This window comes from Ambystoma mexicanum, chromosome 4p, assembly GCF_040938575.1.
Source record: "Ambystoma mexicanum isolate Mex_15411 chromosome 4p, UKY_AmexF1_1, whole genome shotgun sequence".
Taxonomy (NCBI): Eukaryota; Metazoa; Chordata; class Amphibia; order Caudata; family Ambystomatidae; genus Ambystoma; species Ambystoma mexicanum.
In genome coordinates, this window is record NC_090927.1 from 670,462,301 (window position 1) to 670,485,922 (window position 23,622).

Below are 23,622 nucleotides of genomic sequence, written 5' to 3' on the forward strand. Positions count from 1 at the left end.
CAGCCCATCTTCCTTATTTTAGTTCCTCAGGTGTGTGTGTGTGTGTGTGTATGAGTGTGTGCGTGTGTGAGTGATCTGGGTGATTGTTCTTTAGTTGAATAAGGGGGGGAGAAGGGTTAAAATGACTCTTGGATGGAATTCTACTACCAGTAGAATTCCAACCATCCTAATATGTCATGTTTTCTTATGTTGCACTGTTAATGTTCTACATTCCAGAAAGACAGTTGAGACTTATCTGGAGAGCTGTAATGTAGGCTTGATACTGTTGGGTTGAGGCTGGTTGCCAATAAAGAAGCCTACCTACTGCCTGCCTGCCTCTTTCCTACATAGTGAGAGTGGAGAGGTAGGCTGAGCGAGAGGTTCCACCATTTTGTTTTTTCTGCAAGGGCCCTCTACAACTTCCTGACCTCCTGCAGACAAAGGACACTTATGATGTCAGGAGTCAGGGACACTTGTTACTGCAACTTGGATTGGACCCCTGACAATAGGCTTGGTTTGGACCAATCTGGTATAGCAGTTTACCTTTATAAGGGCAGAAAGTTCTTTCCTTAGTTTATTAATATTTGAACTCAAAGGAGGATTAATCTGGGACTCTGTTGGGGGATAGTCTATTCCAAAGTCCTCTGTCATAGAGGAGAAGAAAAAAGCTTCCAAGGCAGAGGAGAGCTCTGCCCCATAACTGTCCCCAAGGAACAGTGGGGATGACACTGCAATTTGACCAAAGCCTCCCTGCTGGCTGTGCACTGGAACTGGTATCCTGATACTAGAGGTAAAGGACCCTGTATAGGTGCAGATAATTTTCTGGAAACACGGAACAAAGCTCTTACATTGTCTCTGGAGACCCTGCGTAGGGCCTCCAAGCAAACCAGAAGTAGCTTGCATCCCTGTTTTACCACTTCAAGACATCTTCAAGCTGGCTTGCCCATGCTTGATTGACTTTGAACCATGACAGGACCCACAATGCTACTTTTGGCATCTGTGAACCGCTCTGTACCTGCCTTTCAAGTCATACATACGCTGGCTCCACCCATTGTAGCGGACTGCCTCACCTCGACCGAATCACTGGCATGACTCCATGGAAGCAACTGATTTGACCTGCTGGAAGCCATCGACTTGCCCATCAAGAATGCTGACACAACCCGCGGAAACACTCTTTCACTGCTGGTCCGACCATCTTGTGCCATTGAAAGCAATCTACTTGACTGTCTTGAAAGCCCACCCGACCCAACAGGAGCCCGCAGATTAAACTGAATTGATGCCAACTCATCAGTGGGACCTCATGAATCAAACATCTCAATACTGGCTCAATCGCAGTAAAATCGCCTAGAAGCCTGGTCAGTGCTGTTGACATCCAAGACAAGAGACAAAGAGTTATTTGAAGATGCCCTCTGCCCCTGATCCACTTTAAAGGACCATAGTGACCTCTTAGCCTCACCCCGTTCTCTGCCTTTTTAAATACACATACTTCAACACTAACATGTTTGCTGAAAACCTGCTGCCTGAACACCCAGTTTATCAAACCAGAGTGGCCTTTCTTATCAGCATTCCCTGTGTTTGTCTGACAGTAGAGAGTTCGTAGTGTTTTTATTTAGTTGATTGCTTTGATTGTTTTATTGAAGTCCCTATATTTATAGAAACTTGATTGGACCTTCTTTTAATTTGTTATCACTGTACCATTGGCCCACATTAACAAAAGAGGCAAGGCAGGTACACCTGTCGGGCTGTGTCTGTTTCACCATTATTATTGCGATCTCTGCTGATTCAGTAATAGTGTGGGGCTGAGTAGGTGGTGCAACCAGTACTCATCATTGTACTCTTGCAGAGTAAAAGTCATGTTGGCAGTGTGTAGGCTCAGTCTCAGTTGGAAATTCCATGTTGCGCTGGCATGCATGTTGGTAGTGATAACTATTTTGTATTGCAAGTGGGCTACCTATTACTCATTTGCCATTCACCAGATAAGAAATTTGGTGAAGAGTAGGGTTTGAGAATTAGCCACAATAACTGGTAATTAATGTAGACAAACCACTCCACTGGATGTGCCATCTAAAGGTTGTTTGGATGGACTGTTTACTGTTATATTCAAGTGGTTATTAGTAGGTTTCTGATTTTCTGGCTGATGCACAGAAGAGCAATGTCATAAGTGCGAGCACAGATAAAAATAAGCTGTGCTCACAATGTGTGTCTAATAGACGCAGCATAATTCATTTGAACTCAATATGATATGGCATTTATAACGCGCCTAGACACAAGTGTTTCAAGGCACGACGAGGCAAGGGAGGGGGAACAAAGGGAAGACTGACAACGATCCTACTAGGCCAGGTGTCATTCAAATCGCACAAGTGCATGGGAAGGGGGAAATGGAAAAGTATGTGGGGGAAGGGAGAGGGGAAAGTGCAGTACAAGGGATAGTAGAATAAATAAGATAAATACAAACGGCCAGCTGGTGGCAAGTGTAAGGTAAGTGCAGACATAAGTGCTGGTAGGGGGACTGTAGGGATACAGAAAACCCTCCCCAGGTGCAGGGGTTGCCAGGGAGGCAGTGCAGGTGGGCAACTGGCGGGCCTGGGCCCGAGATCAGAAAGGGTGGCCAAGTAACCAGTGCAGTTTCTGTCAGGAAATTCAACAGGGGAGAGACAGCAGAAGCAAAGAGGAAGGTTTTGAGGTGCTTCCAGAACCGGAGAGGGTTCTCGTCAAGTTTCAGGGAGGCAGGAAGGCTGTTCCCGAGGGAGGCCCCTGCCGAAGAGAGAGATCTACCACCAACTCATTGCTTGGAGAAGCGACTGACCCAGAGGGAGTTGGAGGCGTATGAGCAAAGAGCTCGAGAAGTCAGATATTTAGGAAGAGAGAGTTGAAGGTATTGCGGCCTCAGGCCCCAGAAGGCCTTGTGTACAATACAGAGGGTTTTGAACTTAATCCTCGCCGCCACTGGGAGCCAGTGCAGAGATTTCAGTCCTGGAGAGATACGATCCCTGGGTTTGAGGCCAAGGACAAGTCTCGCAGTCCTGTTCTGGATAAGTTGCAGCTGGTAGTGTGACTTCTTAGAGACGTCAGAGATGTGAGGAGAGGAGAGTGTGGAGTCGAAGATGACCCGAGGTTTTTTGCCTCGCAGGTGGGAGTGGGAAGAGGGCCAAGAGAGGCCGGCCAGAGAGCTGCATGTTCAATGTTCTTATGATGATGCTTTTTGAAATACGCGTTTCTCTACCGGAGTTTTTTTTCTCTTCTAAGTTCTGCTATGAAACCACTTTTAATGAAGATGTTGCTATATAAGGCTTTTTAGAGAAATAGACATTCCATTGTGGTATGACACTACTTTCATTTTCAATAAACAGTTGAATCGAATGGCATTGATAAAGATCTTTCTGAAAATGTGTTGTGTGCAACGGGTAGCTTTGTTTCAATTTAAACATCATAACGTACAGCTTATTCAGTGCCATGATGGCATCTTACAACTGATCTGCTATATTCACCTTACTACTGTTGCTCGTCTTCTGACCAGAGAATTTTCTTTCGCCATTTGAAAAATAGTTATGCAAAGTGTGTGAATCAGCACCTAAAATACATATTACATTCAAATGTTAATTTGCCCTGTTTGAAATATTTTACTTGATCTCATGTTTCAGGTGCGAAGATTTTCAGAGGCTTTTTTTTGTCTTGAACACCCAAGAGCAGCCGCCCTTGCATATCAAGAACTTCAGTGAGTAACGAAACAAGAGTAAGACTCACCTGTAACTGTGCTTCTCCATTGTAATGATCTACAATATAATGGGACATGTGGAATTCTCCATGCATATCGGGCAATGTTCTTGCAACAACTTGTAGAGGATTCTGGCAAAAGGACGAGCTGCCACGTACGATGCACTTTATCATCTTTTATCGTAATTTCTCTCTGGCAGCTTTACCTGATCAGTTACATGAAATGACAGACTCTAGCCCAAACAAAGGGTATGGAGGGAGGGCCACGTGGTAAGCTATGGAACATATCTACAGTATTTGTCACATTCCTGTATAATATTGGCCAACACATAATGGGCATCATCATGAGTTGGGCGGTATCACCATTGGGGCCATTAGCGTTTGGTAAATCCCCATTAATTTTCGGCGCTACCACCGCCGGCGGTATTAGCGTGCAGCAATGGCACTGAAAATGGGCAAAATCGGGGCAGATTTGCCCACAGCTCAGAGCTGGAGGTAAATCCTGCCAAACCCATGATTTGGCGGACTCTAAATGTGGCAGTAATAGCGCTACCACCGCATTTAAGGGTTACCGCCAAACTCGTGATGAGGCAGAATGTGCCCTTGGCTGCCTCATGATAACCTGCATCTCAGCAAGCCACGCCTCTTGGATATTTACTTGTTCCCCTCAATGCTGATACCTTAAAGCAAACTTATTGCACATCTATACTCTCTGTATAGTGTGGCACTAAATGCAACACGAACTGCCTTTTGGCCATACTCAATATTTTGCATTATGTGGTGTCCTGCAGAGTATCCACTCAGTGGATACTACTCCATGGATTTGCTAACGTGGCGCTGGGCGCATAATGATGTGTCATGTACTGCTTAAGCTTATATATTATATACACTTGTAGGCACTTCATGACCACATCATTGGTAGTTTAAAAGTTTGAATTCCCGACTTGAAAAAGGAAACGGCCATAGGACCGGAGTTGTAACTCCTCTGTCAGTGCTTTTAATGTGGATGATGGACCTGAAATTAAAACCTACTGTTTGAAATGTGTGCAAGTCTTGGTAAATAATTGTCCAAGTACAAATTAAAACAACAACAAAAAAAATAAGGGGTTAGATGGTGTTAAACGGGAGGCAGCAAGTGACAACGTGCCAAGTTGCTGTGATTATGCAAGGCCATTGTTGAACACTCACTGCAGCAATTCGTTGTTGTGGTAACTGTCCTCCCCCAACTACTTTGGTTAGCCGAGCCATTTGGAAGCAACAAAGGGAATAGGGGAGGGTGGAAATAGCGTTCGCTCTCCAAGTGGGGTGAACTTTGTCAATCTGACCAACAAAAGTACTATCTCAGCTCTTCGGGTAACTGATCCCATGGGCTACACGTTTTATGGGCTACCACCAGAACCACACGGTCATGTTCAGAGGAATGTTTCTGAATACACTAAATCAATTAGTGTTGCATAATGAGCAGTGCACATTTTCTGAGATGTACACAATCATATCTTCATAAAAATCAAGTCAGTTTAGCAAGAAGCCAGTAAACTTTGCTTTTTATAATTTTCAGTAAATAAAGCAGCCGTGTCTGAATCTGATTTTATTGGAACTTTGAAACAGTCTTTCATAAGGGTAATCAAGGATGTGAAGGCACCCATCGTGAGACGACTTAAATTGGTTTACAATTTAGTCTATGCCAATTCCCAATCCACTATTCTGTGTTAGTGAGTTTACTGTATCACACAAAATGCACAAGAAGCATAGCACTGTTTTGACCCTCGTTACTGGGGCACAAGTCGAGAGACCACTTCACGAGGCGTCCACCCTGTGCTTTTAAGACATTTTAAAAACCGCACACACCATTCTTGAATCATTGAGTCTATAGCACCCCTAAAAAAGAAAAAAAATCAATGCACTCTAATGGACAGTTTATGGAAGAACTATCTATGGTACACACAAGTAAATGCCAAGCTCTAGCAAAATGTCAATCCTCGGCTGATCAATCCTCTCTAGTAGAATTCAGAGAAATCTCATGCTCCTACAAAAAGCCATATTCTTAGCCAAATCAGAATCATACAACCACAGGATTTCCAAAGCTAGTTCCAAATCTAAAGAAATATTCTCAATTTTCAAAGATCTCATCATCCCTGCCTCCTGCCCTGATGAAATCATCAAAGACGAAACCTGGTGTTGCAACATTCAGGCTGCTCTTATAAACAAGGTCAAGATGCTCCAAGAAAAAATATTAGCACAAGGCAAAACCCTTCCCAATCAAGGCACCCCACCCTATCGACCAAACCCCCCTCTTCCTATTAAGGAACGTCACTGAGACAGAAGTCACAGACCACCTCAAACACATCAAACCTTCCACATGTAAAGGGGACATCTGTCCCCCGGCCATCATTAAAGAATGTGCAGACTCACTGGTCCCTATCATCACAGCATTAATTAATGCCTCATTCTCTTCCGGAATTGTACCACAAAGCTTACAAAAAGCCTGGGTTTGCCCACTCCTAATAAAAACCTACCCTGGACCCCGCCTGCCCCAACAACTACCGCCCAATCACTACCGTCCCCTTTCTCCTCAAAATTCTTGACAAAGCCGCCCACATTCAAATCCAACACTACCCGGAATCTAATGCCACCCTAGGCAGGAGACAATCAGGCTTCCGCAAAGGACATGGCACAGAAACTGCACTCATAGATTTAAAAAAACCAAATCACTAAAATAATGGACAAAGGCAACCCAGCCCTCCTGCTCCTCCTCGATCTCTCTGCAGCGTTTAATCTTGTCGACCATGACATCCTTACATCCCATCTATCTAACGCAGCCCATTTCTCAAATAAAGCTTCCTCCTGGATATCCTCTTTCTTTGAATGAAGGGCCATGAAGGTGTACTCAGATCATACCAATGCAGTCCCCACCACCATCAACTGTGGAGTCCCCCAGGGATCATGTACTGCACCCACACTCTACAACCTGTTCACCAAACCTCTCTTCGACTTGCTGCACATGCTCGGCATAGCTTACAAAAACTATGCTGACGACACCCAAGTCCTGCTCTTTCTCTCCCAGATATATGCCACTATCCAAACATGGATGGCAATCAATGGTCTCTGCCTTAACTGGGACAAAACCGAGATTATCATCTTAGGCCCCAAGGAAACCCTCTCCAAACTTAACCAAAAATACTCCCAGTTCACCATCGGCAACACAAACGGATCAGTCTCCACATCACTAAAGACCCTTGGAGTCTACCTAGACTCCACACTCTCAATGACAAAACAGGTCAGCACCATCTCATCTGCCTCTGCCCTTACCACCAAAATGATATATGCTAGAAAACCCTTTCTAACCACCCCAAACTGCCTCTCCATTGCCAGAGCCTCCATAGGAGCAAGACTAGACTACTGCAATGCCCTTCTTGCAGGCACCTCCACAAAAAACATCAACAGGCTACAAATAGTTCAAAATAATGCGCTCTGCGCCACCCTACAGGTCCCCAAAAATAAACACACAAAACAGGCCAGACGAGATGTCCACTGGCTCCCAATGAATGAAAGAAAGGATCAACTTCAAAATCCTCCCCCTTACACATAAATGCATCAATCTCTCCGCTCCTTCCTACCTATCAGAAACCATATCCAAGAACATCTCTGCCTGCACCAAAAGGAGCCACCATGCCAACCAAAAAAGAGCCAAAGCTGGAGGCATTGGCTTCCCCTACATGGCGCCCAAACTCTGGAATGCCCTACCCAACGCCCTCAGAGCAGAACCTTCTCTACTCTGCTTTCGCAAATCCCTCAAAGCCACGCTATTCACATAGCCTCACCTCTCTCTCTAGACACCCCAGCTTGATACTGCCTGTGATTTTGTACTTCAAACAGAAAATGCAATTTCTATGTAACTATAAGCAAGAACCAGATGTATAAATATCATGTAACTGCTAAGCTTTCTTCCCATGTAACCAGTAATGAATACATGTAACAGCGCCACAATGCCTAAGGGCTGATGTGCGTTTTAAAAATACAAATAAATAAATTCTTCCTTTGCCAAGGGTTCGAACCCAGAACACACGCTTGAAAGGTGACGCACTTACCTGTAAAACCAGATGAAATATGCATCAAAGCAAAGTAAAATGTCTCATATGTTCCCCCTCCCCTCTTTTTCCCCCTGTGGTGATTGTTGATGGCCCCTTCGTCCCCCGTGATTATGCTGTGACCCCCCACCCCCTTTTTTCTTCTCATTCCTGGAGTTGTCTTGATCCAAGAAGGGTCCATCATCTATGCCTTTGCTTATGCCTGGATTGACGTTCTTGGACTCTTGGGCCTTCACCCCCTCAACTCACATGCTGGGCCTTCCTTGAATCTCCCACTCAGGTTTGCACTGAATCATGTTGTGCCCATTTGTTTGTGAAACGTTGCCTACTTTTGTTCCCTTGCAACATCATGTGCATCACAGATCTTTGCAACTGTTTCTCGCTCTCCCCTCTGCTTCTCTTCCTTTCACTGCTTATTCTCTGTTCTCTTCTCCTCTCCCTTCCCCCCTTCTCTCCCTCACCTCCCCCTCTTACTTTCTTCTTTGCACTTACTCTATCTGAATGGTCCTGGACCTAGTATGATAGTAACTTTGGTTTGTCTCCTCCCCCCTCCTTACTTGTTTCCCACCTCTCCCTCCAGCACGATCTGAAATGTCGTCAGACCTATTCTCCGGCTCTACCAGAAATGTCGTCAGGCCTAGTAGGGTAGTCGCCGGTCTGTTCCAATCTCCTTCCTATTTGTGTATTAGCACTTGCACTATCTGAAATGTCGCTAGGCCGAGTATGACAGTTATTTTCACATTCTTGTTGTTTATGGCCTTTAAGAATGTTTTGTATTTTTTCCCTTGTGCCCTGCCTTGTCATGAAGCGCTTTGAAACACATTGTGTATAGGCTCTATATAAATAAACCATCATATCATATATCATATCATTGAGCGCATACTCTGGGCAAAAACAGTATACGGTGTAGTGGAAATCCGACCTTTCCCAGGGTAAGTGATTGCCCAGGCTGCCATCTAAAGTGAAAACATTCTTTCATGGTTGGTAAGTGATTGTTTTTAAAATTTGTTTTCGGAGGCCACTTATGATGCTGTTCAACTCTTCCCCTCCTCCTCTCCTCTTCCCCCTCTTGAAATGTAAATGCAGGTGAGAAAGTGCAGCAGACTGATCCCTTCACCAAAAGCAAACATCAGTAAAAGGGTTTTGTTTGACTTTCCAATTCCCAACCCCTGCCCTAAGCAATAAATAGCATGTCCTGATGCTATTCTTCGACCCTATTTTTTTAAAATGTTTTTTGTGTGATTATAGTTTCAACAAGCAAAACATGCGCAGTGCTAGAAATGTAAAAATAAATGCATTAAGACATTTTACAAATCAAACATAAAATAAAATTACATAACATATGATTAAAATGAATCAATTATCACAGCTAAAAGTGCATCAACGACTCACAATTCATACTCAACAGTCCTAAAACCACAAAAATCAATACCTGCACACAAACAGTAAAAACAAACTAATCATCCCAAAAGATATTTTTCAACAAATTCATCACTGCAATCGCTAATTGATCATTTGGGTCTATAAGGAGATGCCACCACACCATTTCACAAGACAGGAAAGAGTTTTTAAAAAATACCTCTCAAAGGCATTTTTCCGGGGATCACAAAGCTCTGTGCATTCAATCAATAAATGTTTTAAAGTTTCCCTATTTGTCACGCAGAAGTGGCATAGCCTACTTTCCTTTGGAGTTCTGCTCCGTGCACCTTTAACATTTTTAGTACTGAACAAATTTAGCTTCACTCGCAACAAGAACTCTGCTACCTCTGCTAATTTCTTACAGCAGTGTCTGGTAATGAACGGCTGAGGAACATTGTAAGCCTTTATGTCCATGCTCAAATGCTCATATCTCGTATAGGACAGCAAATGTTGCCTATTAGCAATTCAATCGTTTTTGTAGAGTCTCTTTTTGACCTTACTAGGGAACCATTCCAAATCCTCTGTAGTCGGGAAATTATTTTCCAATGCCTTTAGAGAAAGATTTACCCACGCATTCAGAGACCTACAACAGCCGTACATCCGAAGAGCATTCAAATGCACAAAAAGAGTATTTGCCAGTGGCCGTACAGTAGGTCTCAAAAGCTGGACTCTCCGGCAGCTAACCAGAGCCCGTAAAGATACAAGGCCAAAATATGTAGAATATCTGAAAAGTGGTTTCCCATTGGCAGAGCACACATTTCCAAATACGGAACTCCACTTTAGACCAGTCCAGACCATTATCCAGAGTCTCTGCCCCATGAATTAATCTGGGCACTATCATCTGATTATGCATCTTCATAAGTAGAACCGCCTATACTTGTTCTAAACCACATGCAACTGGGAAGCCACTGAAATGGTTTCCATTTTTAGAGCCTGGTTTGCCAAACCCACCGAGGGCCTGCCTTTGAGTAGCACCCCAAGATATCTAAACGTATCCGCGACCTCCATTCTCTGATCATAAATCTGCCAAGCAAATTTGTGCCTACCAACTAGCCCCTTCAAGTGGTTCAAAACCCGAACCTTAAGACTTAGCAACATTTATAGTCGAATAAAGGTCCTTAAGGTATTCAATGACTGCTTTCAGCGACCTTTGTAGGCCAACCACAGTATAGTCTACTAGGAACAAATCGTTGGCGTATAGGCGGTAATGCCCCCAATGTTCAACAGCGAGGCCCCAATATCCAAAATGTTAAAGTTAAAGTAAAATGAGGCTAAAACTCAACCCTGGTGCAGGCCCCGCTTAAGATAAATCCAACCAGTGTAGGAGCCTTGTTGATCCAGCCTAACTTTAAGTCTTCATGCAGTTGTTCCAAAATATCAACTGATGGCTCAGGGCAGCCCGTCGATCTTAACATTTTCCACAGTCGTCGACAGCCCACGTATTTGATTTTGTTCGAGATGTCCAAAAATGCAAGATCCAAATTGCTCTTAATCAAGAACACTTGCTTAGCCACTGGGTGAATTAACAGGCAATTTAGAGATGCGTCGGTTCCTCTTCTGAAGCCAGATTGGTTTATATCAAGTTTACTGGCCTCCTCAGTCCAGCATTCAAGGGACCGCAGTATAAACCTGCAAAAGATTTTGTAGGAAACGTCCAAAAGGGAGATAGGGAGATAATTCCCAGGGTCCGCCCTATCTCCCCTTTTAAAAATTACAATAGCATCCTTCCAAGAAGCTTGAAAGGGGTGGGTGCTTAATATGTTATGAAACAATTGCAAGAAAATCCTACCCCACAGCATCGGTGTAGATTTCAAGGTTACGTTTGAAAGACCTCCGGGCCCCGGGGCATTCAATGCTTTCGCCCTCCCAGTTGCTGACAGGATCCCATCAAGATCTACTCTAAGAGGGACCACAACCTGAATCCACACCAACATTTAAGCATGCAACCAAGAGTTTGTTGGAGTGACTGTAGGTGGATCCTTGTGTGCAGTGGCATACTGTGTTGTGCTGTGCTTAAGCTTGTATAGATTGTACAGTCTTCTTAACCACAGCATTGATAGTGTAGAGGATTGAGCACTTGACTTTGAAAAAAGGGAGCAACCCTGCACCCTGGGTTCAAACCACTTTCTTCAGTACTGTTTTATTAAAAACAGTGACCCTTTTTGGGGTTCACATGCCCTCACTTAAAAACAAAATAGTATGAATAGTTGTGCAAATAGCATAAGAAGTGACCGGTCCTGTATGAAAATAATGAGCATTATTAATGATGTGGAGAAGCGGCAGAGTTCCTAGAGACAATGCTGCCCCAATACCCTCCTAAAATGCAAGGAGGCCATTGGTGACTTTGACTGATCTGCACTTGCTCCCACTTGAAATACAATTATGGTGCAATAGCTAGCCACACATTTAGTGAGAGTGTTCATACCTGAGAAAGCTGCACAAGTTGTATGCAAAATAAAATCACCATCTGCAGCAGAATCCTTAGTGAAAAAATAATTGAAATGGAGTATCTTTAATATGGAGTTTTATCTTGAAACTTTTCTTGAAGGCCCCCTCATAAAAACAGTGATAACTTTAAGAGCATAATGGAGGCCGATATTACATTCAGTCGAAGTGACCCAAAACTACAGGTCTCACTGTGGATTTGGTGGAGAAATACCAACTCAGACGGGGAGATAAGTAGCGGCTAGCTGCTCCCGATCCTCTGCCAAATACTTCATTTGGTATACTCAAGCACATTTCATAAGTTTAATAAACCAAAAAATAAAGTCACCATTTAATCTCCTGAAAAGGTGTGTTCGATAAAGACATTGTTTTTGTATACAGACTCAGTTGACACTGACGCTAAAGGCTGCTCCTCAATTAACATTGAGTAAAAGAGCATTGGTTGACCATGGGGAGCAAAGAAAGGAAGTATACACACATTTCTACAAATTTTTCTGCCATTCTGCAGTATGAATTACCAACCAAAATGTGTCATCTAGGATGGATCAAACTGGGGATTAATCAGTTCTCGTAAACCAAGTGTACTCTGCTCAGATATGCATGCTATGCTTTAAGTAGCTACTGTCTGGTTCGTGTTGATGATGTCAAATCTAAAAGAGATAGGTAAATAAATATACCCATCTTTTTTAGATTTGACATTAATACATTTCCCTTTCCCCTTATGGTAGAGTTGGGAGATTTTTTTAAAATAGGGGAATTTCTTTGAACCTATTGAAAATCACTCATGTTTGATGATGACATCCCTTTATGCAGCTTAACCAATTTCTTGATGAAAGCACAGACAATGATAAAAGGAGAAAACAAGTGATGTGGAACTTCATCGTTGGAAAGAACATATCAAATACCCACATTAATATTTATTAACAACAAGCGAGCATAATTATCCCAATGTGATCGGTCTTGTTAAATTAATTAAATTATAACCATAACATCCATGATAAGTATTAAACCTAGCACTTGTCTGCTCACCTGCTCCTTAGTGAGTGTCCTAAACTTTATCCTACCAAAACGCTGGCTATGATGTGCGGGAATGCTTATGTAACTCAGAACGGTGTGTCTGTATGTGATGTGCATAAGGCATGCACAGCTTTCTTTTTATTTTATTTTTTTTTAACTTTATTTATCTTATTCAAACAAGTACATACAAGATAAAATGCAACCAAAATCAACAGGCAATATAGCACATCTTAACACATACATCCATTAAAATCGCCATATCCCAATGAATCAAATAAAGAAATACTCTTAAAAAAATTCAAAAAACTTAAATACAATGGAATCATAAAACCTTTCCTAATAATAATAAGTCCTATAAAATAAAATTAACCAAACATATTAACACAAAACAAGACTTAACAAATAACAATACACCCAAAACTAAACAATTAATCATCTATTCACTAACAGCAGACAAGACAAACACTAATACAAATATTTATTCACCTAGAGTAGCTGATCATGGTAGGCAATGCACTATTACCATATAAGTCAATAAAAGATTCCCCGAAAATCCAATAAGCTTCTTCCTTACCCATACTCTTATACATAACCAATTAATCCAACTTCTCCAACACAATGTCCTGTTATCAAGTTGTATTGCAGGATTATTCCAAACAGATGCCTTATAGTTCAAAAAGGCATTCCCATGAAAGTTAAGCAACCACCATAACATCATGTCTTTAGCAAGTTTAACATTTAGTAGTTTAGCAGAACCCTTTGGTAGCCTCCCTCTCAATTGATAACCATACTGGCTCTTCCTCTGTTTCTGCCAAGGCATACACGGCCGCCTTCTTCAAAATGAATCCTCTGTAATACTTTTCCAGATTCGGATAACTAAAACCCCTATCCTTAATGCCCCGCTGTAAAATAAACTTTGGAATCTTAGGGGCCTTTTTCTCACCCCAGAGAAAATCCAAGAAAACCTGATCAATCTCCTTAAGTTGTCTCTCTATGAATGCAAAAGGTATAGACTGCATAACATACAAAACCTTTGGCAGAAGCAACATCTTAATCGTGTTAATCTTCGCCCATATCCCCAAATCTAATCTCAACCATTTCCTTACATCTCTCCGTAGGGTTTCCAACAACTCATTCACATTAAATTGAACCATTTTATTTATATCACTCGTAAGGAAAATCCACAAATGTTTCACATGCATCGCCGACCAGTTACAGTTCCAATCTGCAAAGTCGCCCCTCCTTACAGCTGTCTGGAGTGGAAACACCTCAGTTTTTCCCCAGTTTATTTTATAACCTGAGAACTTGCCCATTCTCTCTAGTACTTCCATGAGAACGACACTACCCGTCTCCGTATCCGAGAGTACAACTACCATATCATCAGCATAAGATAGCACTTTCACCTCTCTTGTCCCAAATTTCAGTCCCCGAAGTCTCTGCTCATTTCTTATCATTGCAACTAAAGGTTCCAAAGCAATGTTGAATAAAAAAGGTGACAAGGGACACCCCTGCCTTGTCCCCCTAGAAAGATTAAAAGAATCCGACAATTCACCATTAACCTAAACAAGCGCTCTAGCGGAGCCCTGCAGTAAATTAACCATCCTCCGAAATGTATCATCAAATCTCATTTTCTCCAATGTAAAATCTAAAAATACCCAATACTCTGTCAAATGCTTTCTCAGCGTCCATAAAAACCAAAGCAGCATTAGTCGACTTATTACTATGAATACTTAGCAAATCCACTAGTGTCCTTATATTATCATACCCGAATCTTCCCTTCATAAACCCAACCTGAGATTTATGTACAGTTTTACCAATACTGTCACTCAATCTATTTGCCATTAATATCGTAGAGAGTTTAACATCCACATTTAACAACGAAATTGGTCTATGATTTTTACATTTCCTACCATCCTTCCCTTCTTTTAATTGAAAAGTATCCACCTAGTGGCAACATTATAGGCCATGTCTCACATGGCTGCAACTGCTGTATAGCTGCAATATTTTGTGGAGAAAATGTTATTTGTTTTTGAAAGCTGATTTGAAAAAGTGCAATATGACGAAATGTTGCTCTCAAAGGCAGTATTGTCCTTAAGCTTATGCCAGTCCATGCATCTTAATGTCCTACTGGAGCATGCTGCACAGCTCTTTACCTTTTGCCACTGAAATTATAAACTTCTTCGAGGTCGTCTTGCGTGGAGAAGATAAGACCAGACCAATCCCTGACCTGGAAAGACTCGAAGAAGCACCACAAATGGTCCTGCTCATTCAGGAGCCATCGATCCAGGGTCCGCTTAGAGGATATGTCCCAACAGGTACTTTTACCTACCTACGCCTAAAGTAATGGAATTAATTTAAAGTAAAGATGCTCAACATCTTTACCAAGGCCCTCTGGGTCACACCATGCTTACAGGAGCCTGCAGGAACCCCTTTTGAGATGACAACTTCATGCCTATGGCTTGTACCAGCTCTGAAGGACTCTGATACACAGTGATGCTGTGCAACTCTGTCTTGGAGCATTGAGGCAACGGCTCTCCTCGCCTCAGTGGTTTTAGGATCCTTAAAAATATTGAAAAATCATGTCGAAGATGTCAGCAGTCTTCTACCAAGCAGGTAATCCCATCCCAAAACCTCAATGCTTTGCAGAGGTGAGAGGTTTTGCAGCAGTATTTTACAGCGAGAGAGAGGATCGCATGGATCTGGCTTCCAACTTGCTAGGAAACAGTGGCCTCGACTCCTCCCCGTAGCTGAACATTATATTGGTGCCAACTCCAGGCAAAGCTCATGCTTCCTTCCAGAAGACAATAGAAAAGTTGGTAGACACACTGAGCTCCCTGGCCTTCACCAGGCAAAGGCTCAGTTTGAATTGACATATGATGAGGGCCTACACAGCGTGGCAAATCAGAAGGAGTCAGAATTACATGTTCAAGGGTGTTTATTTAAACAGTAAGTAAAACACCTATACAGCCCTCCCGCTAAAATGGACATTCCCTGCCTAACAAACTAAGACTAATAGTGCTTGTCAAATGTAAAAAAAGAAATAGTCCTTAGTCCAAGCCTTATGTACTGTCTGACCTTACAATTACAAAAACAGAAAAAAATATGGCCAGAACACATTGCCTCTATCCTTGGGTTTTGCTCGGCTCCGTTACAGGGCTCTCCTCCCAAGAGATAGTTTAAAAAGTTCTTCAGTTTGTTACAATGTGGTCTTCCAGACTCTCTGCAGACTTTGAACGGCCACTATTAAATCTTGAAACAGTTCCATCACGTGCCTTTCTTTACATGGAAAAAAGGGTCCCTTTAATACAATGCCACCATTTCTGCATTGGTGTTGTAAAATGTTCCTTTCGTTTGTTTGGGCATGTTAGCCCTCCTGGTCCTCTCTGTTCCCAGTCTTGCTTTATATACTTTATCTCTCCAGTGCTGCCCCAAAGCCCTTTGTTCCTCAATAAGGCCTGCTTTAGCAGGGCCTTGGTTGGGCGTTTGCCTGTTCCGGTTTTCCTGGCTCCTGTAACCTTTTAGGCTTTCCCAGCATTCGATATAGCTGTTTGCCCCTCTCAACGGTGTAACCTCTTTGGCAGCGTTTGCTTCCCGTGCTCAGCCCTGCTTGTCAGTTGGTGTACTTAAAGATTTCATATCCAAGCTCTGCGTATGCGTCTGGTCTCGGCATCTGTTAATGTGCCCTAGGCCCAAACGGGCATCTTATTTTACAGTACTGTTATGTAGTTTTTGTGGGGGTTGTGGAATCAGTTTCCCCCCATGTCAATATGTGGTTTCTGCATAGGATTTGATTTTAGCTTTGGCTTTTCTCATGTGAGCTCCCATCGAGCCCTTTCATCCCTGTTCATTAAGATTGTACACCATAAAGGTGATTTCATTTTATAGCCATCACTCCTGGTGTTGTCTGTTAAACATCCCCAATTAGTGTTTTCCAAGAGAAACTCACTTTTGGAGTGAGACAATCCTTCCTCCCCAAGGTTGTTTTGAACTTTCATCTCTCACAGAGGATCCATCTTTGTGTTTTATTTTCTCCACCTCATCCCTCCAATATGAAGGGACTATTCCAATGGCTGGACCAAGTGCAGGCACTCTGCTGCTGTTTGTCTAAGGTGAGGAATGTCAGGAACGATGACCAGCTTTTTTTTGCATTATGCTGGTTCTCATTCTGACCAGGATACATCCAAGTAGACCCTGTCAATTTTGGTGTTCATCTACATCTCAGAATGCTACAATCTGGCTTAGAAGGATGTGTCTCAGGGTTCATTCAACCAGAGCGCTTGCTGCCACCACTGCCATGCAGATGGGGGTTATGAGGGTCTTTCTGTCTGGCATTTGCCAAGTGTCCATGTTGGCATCGCTGCACACAGTTGCCTAATATTACTGCTTGATATGCCTAATATTACTGCTTGATATTAGCAGTAATAATCCTCCAGATTTACATACTTCTATTGCAGTCTGTCATGGTTGAGGATTGTGTGGGAGGAAGGAATTCATTACCAGAACAAATGACTTACCTCCCAGTAATGTACTTTCTGATGGATGTTCTTCCCAGGGATTCCTGTTCGCCCTCCGATCCTGCCCCTCTTGGTGGATAGCGTGAACACCTCCTATGATGTGGCTGAGTGCTGGGGAAAAGGTCCTAATTGTGGTCATGGGACATTTCTCATCAAGATATACTGTCCCTGATGTCACAGGCGGCATGTAGACGCGCTAAGTGGAGCTACACTGCTCCACTGGTGGCGGAAAGGTTTCCAAGGCCAGCTAGTGCTGGCAATAGAATATCACAGATGAGGAACATCCATCAGAAAGAACATTGCTGACAGGTAAGTAACCTGTTCATTTTATATATTGATGTTACTCTTTTGTCCATTAGGCTGTCCTTTTGTCCCAGTTGAAGCCCTGCAGGACCCAGATAGGGGGGAACCCTCCATTATGCATTGGATTAACTATGATCCCTTGCATAACAGATTCGCAAGCCCCAACATCTCATTACTGATTTACTACCAAGCGGTCTGGTCATTTTCGGAATCCGTAGAAATTGTCTATTAAAAAAAAACGTATTGTAGAATTGTTCCAATTTGTGCTGTACAAAAATTATGCACAGCCGAAAATTCCAAACAATTGCACCATACAGCAGCATTATAGCAAACGAGTTGAACTTGAGTTGCGGGGGTGTCCCAGCACCCTTGTTCGCTATAATGACATCAAGCATTGTAGGAGTCTCAGGAGGATAGCTAAGTGGCAACGTGCTTGCCTTTTGCCTGACTTTGTGCCATCTTTCTATGTATAATTTATTTCTGTAACGTAAGCTGTGAACTTCCTTGTAACTTATGCGCCATGATACCCTTGGGTCTGGCAAGCAATACAAATAAATAAATAAACAAACAAACAAGCCAGATGACAGAGAGCAACACAGGTTCGATCCCCGGGTCCGCGCTTAGAAACATCTGGGTATTAAACGCGTTATAAATAACCTATCATATCATATCACCTGCTTTTTAAACAAGGTTTAGAAAAAGTTAATAAATAAGGACCCTGCAGTGCCGCTTCTTGTCCACGCAAGTGAAAGGAAATTGCGTCGCAGGGAGACGGGATTTGGCGGCACACAACAAGGTGTGCCGCCAAAAGGTAAGTAGGGTGGGAGTTAAGGGGATAATAGGACAAACGTGAAAATGTCAAAAGGGAAATGCAGTTAAATGAACTTCTGTTTTTCCTTCCACAGACTTTTCTCTTTTGACATTTTCATGTATATCTGTAATTGTTTGCATGCCCTTCCTCCATCGTGTGCTTTAGTTCTTTTTCATTCCTTGTATTTTTAAGCAAGATGCCTTACTTAAATTTGCAATTTTGTTTAAAACTTTGATTCAGTTAACTATTTGGAAAAACTTATATGGCCATTGAAACTAATCAAAAGCAGATTGATCCCCCAGAATTAAGTCCAGCATAATAGGGAAACGCCTATTTTCCTTTAGCCAAACATAAATGTTATCGTCAACATTAATAAGAAACATCAGCCGATAGGAAGAACATTCCTTTGGCGGTTTCCCCACTTTGTTTAACAGCGTTATCGTCGCCTCCCTTAGCGTTGGGGGAAATGTTCCACTGCTCACTGATTCCGAGTACATTCAGAACAAATGTGGAGCAAGTATATTTTGCATAAGCATTTTACAGTTTGACTGTCAGCCCATCTGGATCGGTAGCCTTGGATCTGGGTAATCCCCGAATAATGCCTTCAACAGAGACATCCTGTTCTAATTCTGCCCGCTGTTCGTGTGACAGCCAATAGAGATGGACCTCGTCCAGATATTGCTGAATAAGTAACTCCAATATGTTCCCTATTGAAGTGTAAAGGGAGTTATAGTATTCCCGGAACAATTCAGCAATATCTGATGCATCATGTCTAGGAACACCCTTTCCGGTTTGTGATTAGATTATATATTTAGATTTCTTTTCCTTAGAAAGCATCCTCGACAGCATTGTTCCCGGTTTCTGGCCATCTCCATATTGTGGTACCTGATGGACCCTGCTCAGAAATTAACCTCCCTCAATGCATTCTCTTGAAAATAATCCAGTTCTTTCTGGATTTCTGGCTGTTTATCCCATAGTATTTAAAACGGAGCTACTGAACCCTCATTGGTACCAAAGGAGATTATCTCAACCTGCAATTCTTGGTGAAACACTTCATCATTTAGTGCTTGAGCTTTAAAGCGCCAGTTTCTTTTCCGATGGTGCTTAGCGTGTATCAGACATGCCAAAGTGACCGAGGAGTGGTCCGACAGCGTGCAGGGAAGAACCTCTCACTCTTTGAACTGTAGAGCATCAGTCCTATATTTCAATATACAGTCTATGCGAGAATCTGTACCGTTAACCCACAAATGGAAAGTGTATTCCGTCTGACCCATATGTTGTACCCGCCAGACATCTACTAAATTGTAAATGGAACAGCAATCTTCTACCCTTTGGATTACTTTGGATCATTTTGTCAGCTGTTTTTTTAGACCTTTCCATTCCCGGGTCCAGCACAGTATTGAAATTGCCTCCCCAAAGCAGAACAGCTAGATTAGGTAGTACCCAATCAAAGAAACCGTGATCATCCAAATTGGGTGCATAAGTATTAACGAGTGCAACCTGAATACCCCACTATCATCAGCACCCTACCCTCCAGATACTTCAGGACCTCATACAGGTAGAAGCCAAGGGATTGGTGGACAGGAATTGCAAGGAATATGATGAATAATAACAGTAACTTCACCCCATTGTGACCCCATTTAACCTCAGACATGTAAGATATGTTTCTTGTAGGAATGCCACATTAACGCCATGCCAGTTTAAAAATAGAAGTAGCTTCCTGGTTTTACCTTGATGGTTACCTCCCCTAATATTCGGGGTAGCCATCTTAATCACTGTCATGATGACCCTGAACGCTTACCCTTTTCTGGATCTTGTACTGGTACTAAGCACTCAGTGACCGCTTCAGTATTTAGTGTAACCCGACTACTACATAATATCATGCCCCGGCAAGGTATTCCTCCCTGGCCTCACAGAGTGAGCTTTCGTGAGTGGTGTACTGCTAACCACAACAATAACATTGCTACATCCACTTATCACTCCTCCCTCCCCCACCCAGGACAAACCCAATTGGTAAATGATCAAAACTGAAGCTGTTGACACCCGGGGCACTTCAGCCCATATAGAATCTCTCCCATTTATGCAAGCAGGTCACCCCCACCCTGCATTTAGGCCATTATGCATTGAAGCCTACCCGACTGCATATGTCATGACCAGAGACAACCAATTACATTGATCGTGGTGTTCATGGGTCGTCTCAGTCTTTACCACTTCTCCCTGCACTCCCTCTCCAGGCATCAAATCCTTTTTGGGCTGGCTCTTCTTGATTCTCTCGACGAAGGAGCGACCAGCCTCCGATGACGTCAAGAAATTAACTTTCCCCTCGTGCTGAATGCAGAGACTAGCAGGGAACAGCATTGACTACCAAATATTTCAGACTTGGAGGACCCGTTTCACACCAGTGAAAGTCCACCTGGACCGTCGACAAAAGGCCCAGGAAAATCTGAATCTGGTCCCCATCATAAAACAGTTTGCCTTTCTTCCTGGACATTCGAAGGATGGCATCTTTGTTGCAGTAATTGAGTCGTCGTGCAATAATGAGATGTGGCTGCGCAATGGGCACAGGTCGGAAATGCAAGAATCCTATGGGCTTGCTCGACAAACAAAGTGGAGAGTTCCTTTGGATCAAACACTGCTTTACAGAGCTTTTCCACAAATTCCTCCATACCCCCAATGGCCTGTGCCTCTCGTACCCTGACGAGACGAATATTGTTCCTCCTTGCAGGCCTCGTTCTTTGCTGCTATGGCCTTCAAAGAATCTTCCATTGCTCGAAATTTAGTTGCAGTAGTAGTCGCTGAATCTTCAAGGTCCGAGATCTGGGTCTCGGCTTCATTCAATTTAGCGCTGTTTTTATCAAGGCGTCATTGCAGCAAGTCAACTTTATTATTGAGGACATCAAGCTTCATATCTTTTTTGCCAATCCCTGCCTTAAAGTGCATGAGAAGTTCTTTGACCGACCTCTCTCCCTCTCTGGGTATGCAGAATGCACCATCTCCTCTCCTTCACCCTCTGGTGTGGGGCAAGCCAAAGGCTTTTAGGTTTTTTCACAATGACGTCTCCATCAAAGGACAGTTTACGTTGATTCTTATCGCTCTTCCCCATGGTGACTGAGTCTGGCGGGGCTGGTAAGAATTAATCTGCCAGCGTAAGAGTGCACAATCTTAGTGTAAGTGAAGGCCGCCAGTCGTGTCATGCATACGGTCCTCAAACAGCTACAGGAGATCTCCACATAGTGGTCCGACTGGTGTACAGTGCACCATGTACTGGAATCCAGTTCTGGTGTGTCCAGCCAAAGTGGCGATCCTCCGCACCAGCTGGGACTGCTCCGGCCGCCCAGGTAGCCTGCACACACCAGCCATTCTAGCCAGCCACCGCCCCAACCTTGGTGCAGCTTCAAGCTACCTGCTCTTGCACCACTGTGGTTGTCCATTGCCAGTGGGAGCAGGAAAGGTCCAATCCGTCCCCCTGTGGCGCTGCTACAGCACAGTCTGGGGCCTCCAATACAAAGCACACTTTATGCCTGGAAGGGTCTCTGTACGCTCAACTCTATTGCGCCAACCGCCTACAGCCACAGCCGGAGTGGCTGGCTGCTGCCCTTTTCACAGATCCGTTGGTGGAACTCTATCCTTAATACGTCTGCTCTCCCAGTCTCAGAGGCCCGACCAACGCTAACAGGAGGGTCAAGCAGCTCTGGCGTGCGCCTGCACTGAGACAGCACCAGCCTTCTGGCTCTCCCACACCTCAGAGGCCGTGGGCAAACTCGATCCACATCAACTGCGGCACACGATGGGCTCCAGATAGCAGGAGGAAGTCCCTGACTTTGCGGCTGTTAGGCAAAGTTTGCATGCAGTACCCTCTGGGACCACTACACACAACTATGACTACAGGTGTAAGCAAAACCAACCTTTGGTATAAGTCTGTACCACACAGTTTTTGGTAGCGAGCTGAGCACCAAAGCTTATCTCAAGAGGCAAAGTGAGCTTGTAAGGGTGTTACACAGAGGTCTATAATTACAAGTATTCAGATAGACACCTATACTCAAGATTTCTTGATAAGGCACTTATTAATTTATTACACAGTCAGTTAGAAAACATTCACTAAAAGGAGGCAATCAATATCACATAAAAATATACTACAGTACTTCACACTACTCGGTTCTGTGACATTTAAACTACTTTGAAGGAGGAGCAAAATGGCATTTAGAGCATTTGAAGTAGGAGCAAAAAGGCATAAGCTAATAAAACGAATAATACAGTTACTCTTAAACAGTGCAAATAGTTTGTGTTCACCAGAGGAGTTGATTCAATGCAATAGGTGGCCAAAGTCAATGGACTAGAGTCTTGTATAGGTAAAAATGGTTCTGGTAGTTAAACGGAAAAGTCTTTGCCCCGGTTCTCAGAAGTAGTTCATAGAAGAAAGGTCCAGATGTCGGGTCACACGCTGACTAGGCCTGCAAGTTGCCAAAGTTGTACGCACTTTCGCAGTGAGAGGTAAGTTCTCTCAGTCGGGGACTGGTCACAAAGCTGGCAAATCTTCGATTCCGGTAGCTGTCTTCTTTTTTTTCTTTTTTTTTTGTTGAAACTTATATTTTAAGATTATAGCATGTACAATTATAAACATCCATAAGAATAACACATTTCATGACAATTAGCTCATAGTGTGCAACCTGTACATGTTAACAAAACATTCCCCCCCCCCACCCTCAACCAGGGTTCACATCAAGTATCAATTTGTAATCAATGCATAGTGAGGAATTCCCCCATATTTTCTCAAATATATTAAGCTTTCTGTTTCTCTGGAAAATAACCCTTTCCATCTCCGCCAGATCATGCATTTCATCAATCCAGATTTCAATTAGAACAGGGTTCACCATTTTCCAACCTCTCAAAATAATTCTTTTACCCACCATCGCACCTTGATAGATCCACTTATTTTGACATACTGATAGATCCTCCAAAAGAACATTGCTAACGAGTATTAAAGTCTTAAAATCAAAGGCTATTTTTTCATCTAATACTGCATCACAAATCCTACCAAATTCAAACCAAAAGCCGTGCACTCTGGTGCACGTCCAAAGCATATGTTCAAATGTACCCGTATCATGAACACATGACCAACAATCTGAGCTGTCAGTCATACCTCTATTGAATAGCCTTTCAGGAGTCCAGTATCTCTATTGATGATTTTAATCTGTCGGGATCTCCACCAAACTTAAGGAGCATAGCCTTGTATTAGCACACATACGTAACCAGTGATCTTCATCAATAGTACTCCCAAACCTTCTACTCCATTCCTCCCTTAACAAAACATTGCTTTTAAATTTTCCTGCAA

General features: G+C 43.1%; 1 protein-coding gene across 9 annotated transcripts in view; it reads left to right on the top strand.

The window, feature by feature from the left end:
- The window catches only part of FAM135A (family with sequence similarity 135 member A), a 1,883,908-nt gene that overhangs the window by 1,158,343 nt on the left and 701,943 nt on the right, over positions 1-23,622 (top strand). For all 9 annotated transcript variants that reach the window (XM_069606210.1, XM_069606209.1, XM_069606213.1 and 6 more), the window contains one exon: positions 3,621-3,694. In XM_069606210.1, coding sequence (XP_069462311.1) covers positions 3,621-3,694 — 74 coding nt within the window. The remainder of the gene's footprint in view (positions 1-3,620; positions 3,695-23,622) is intronic.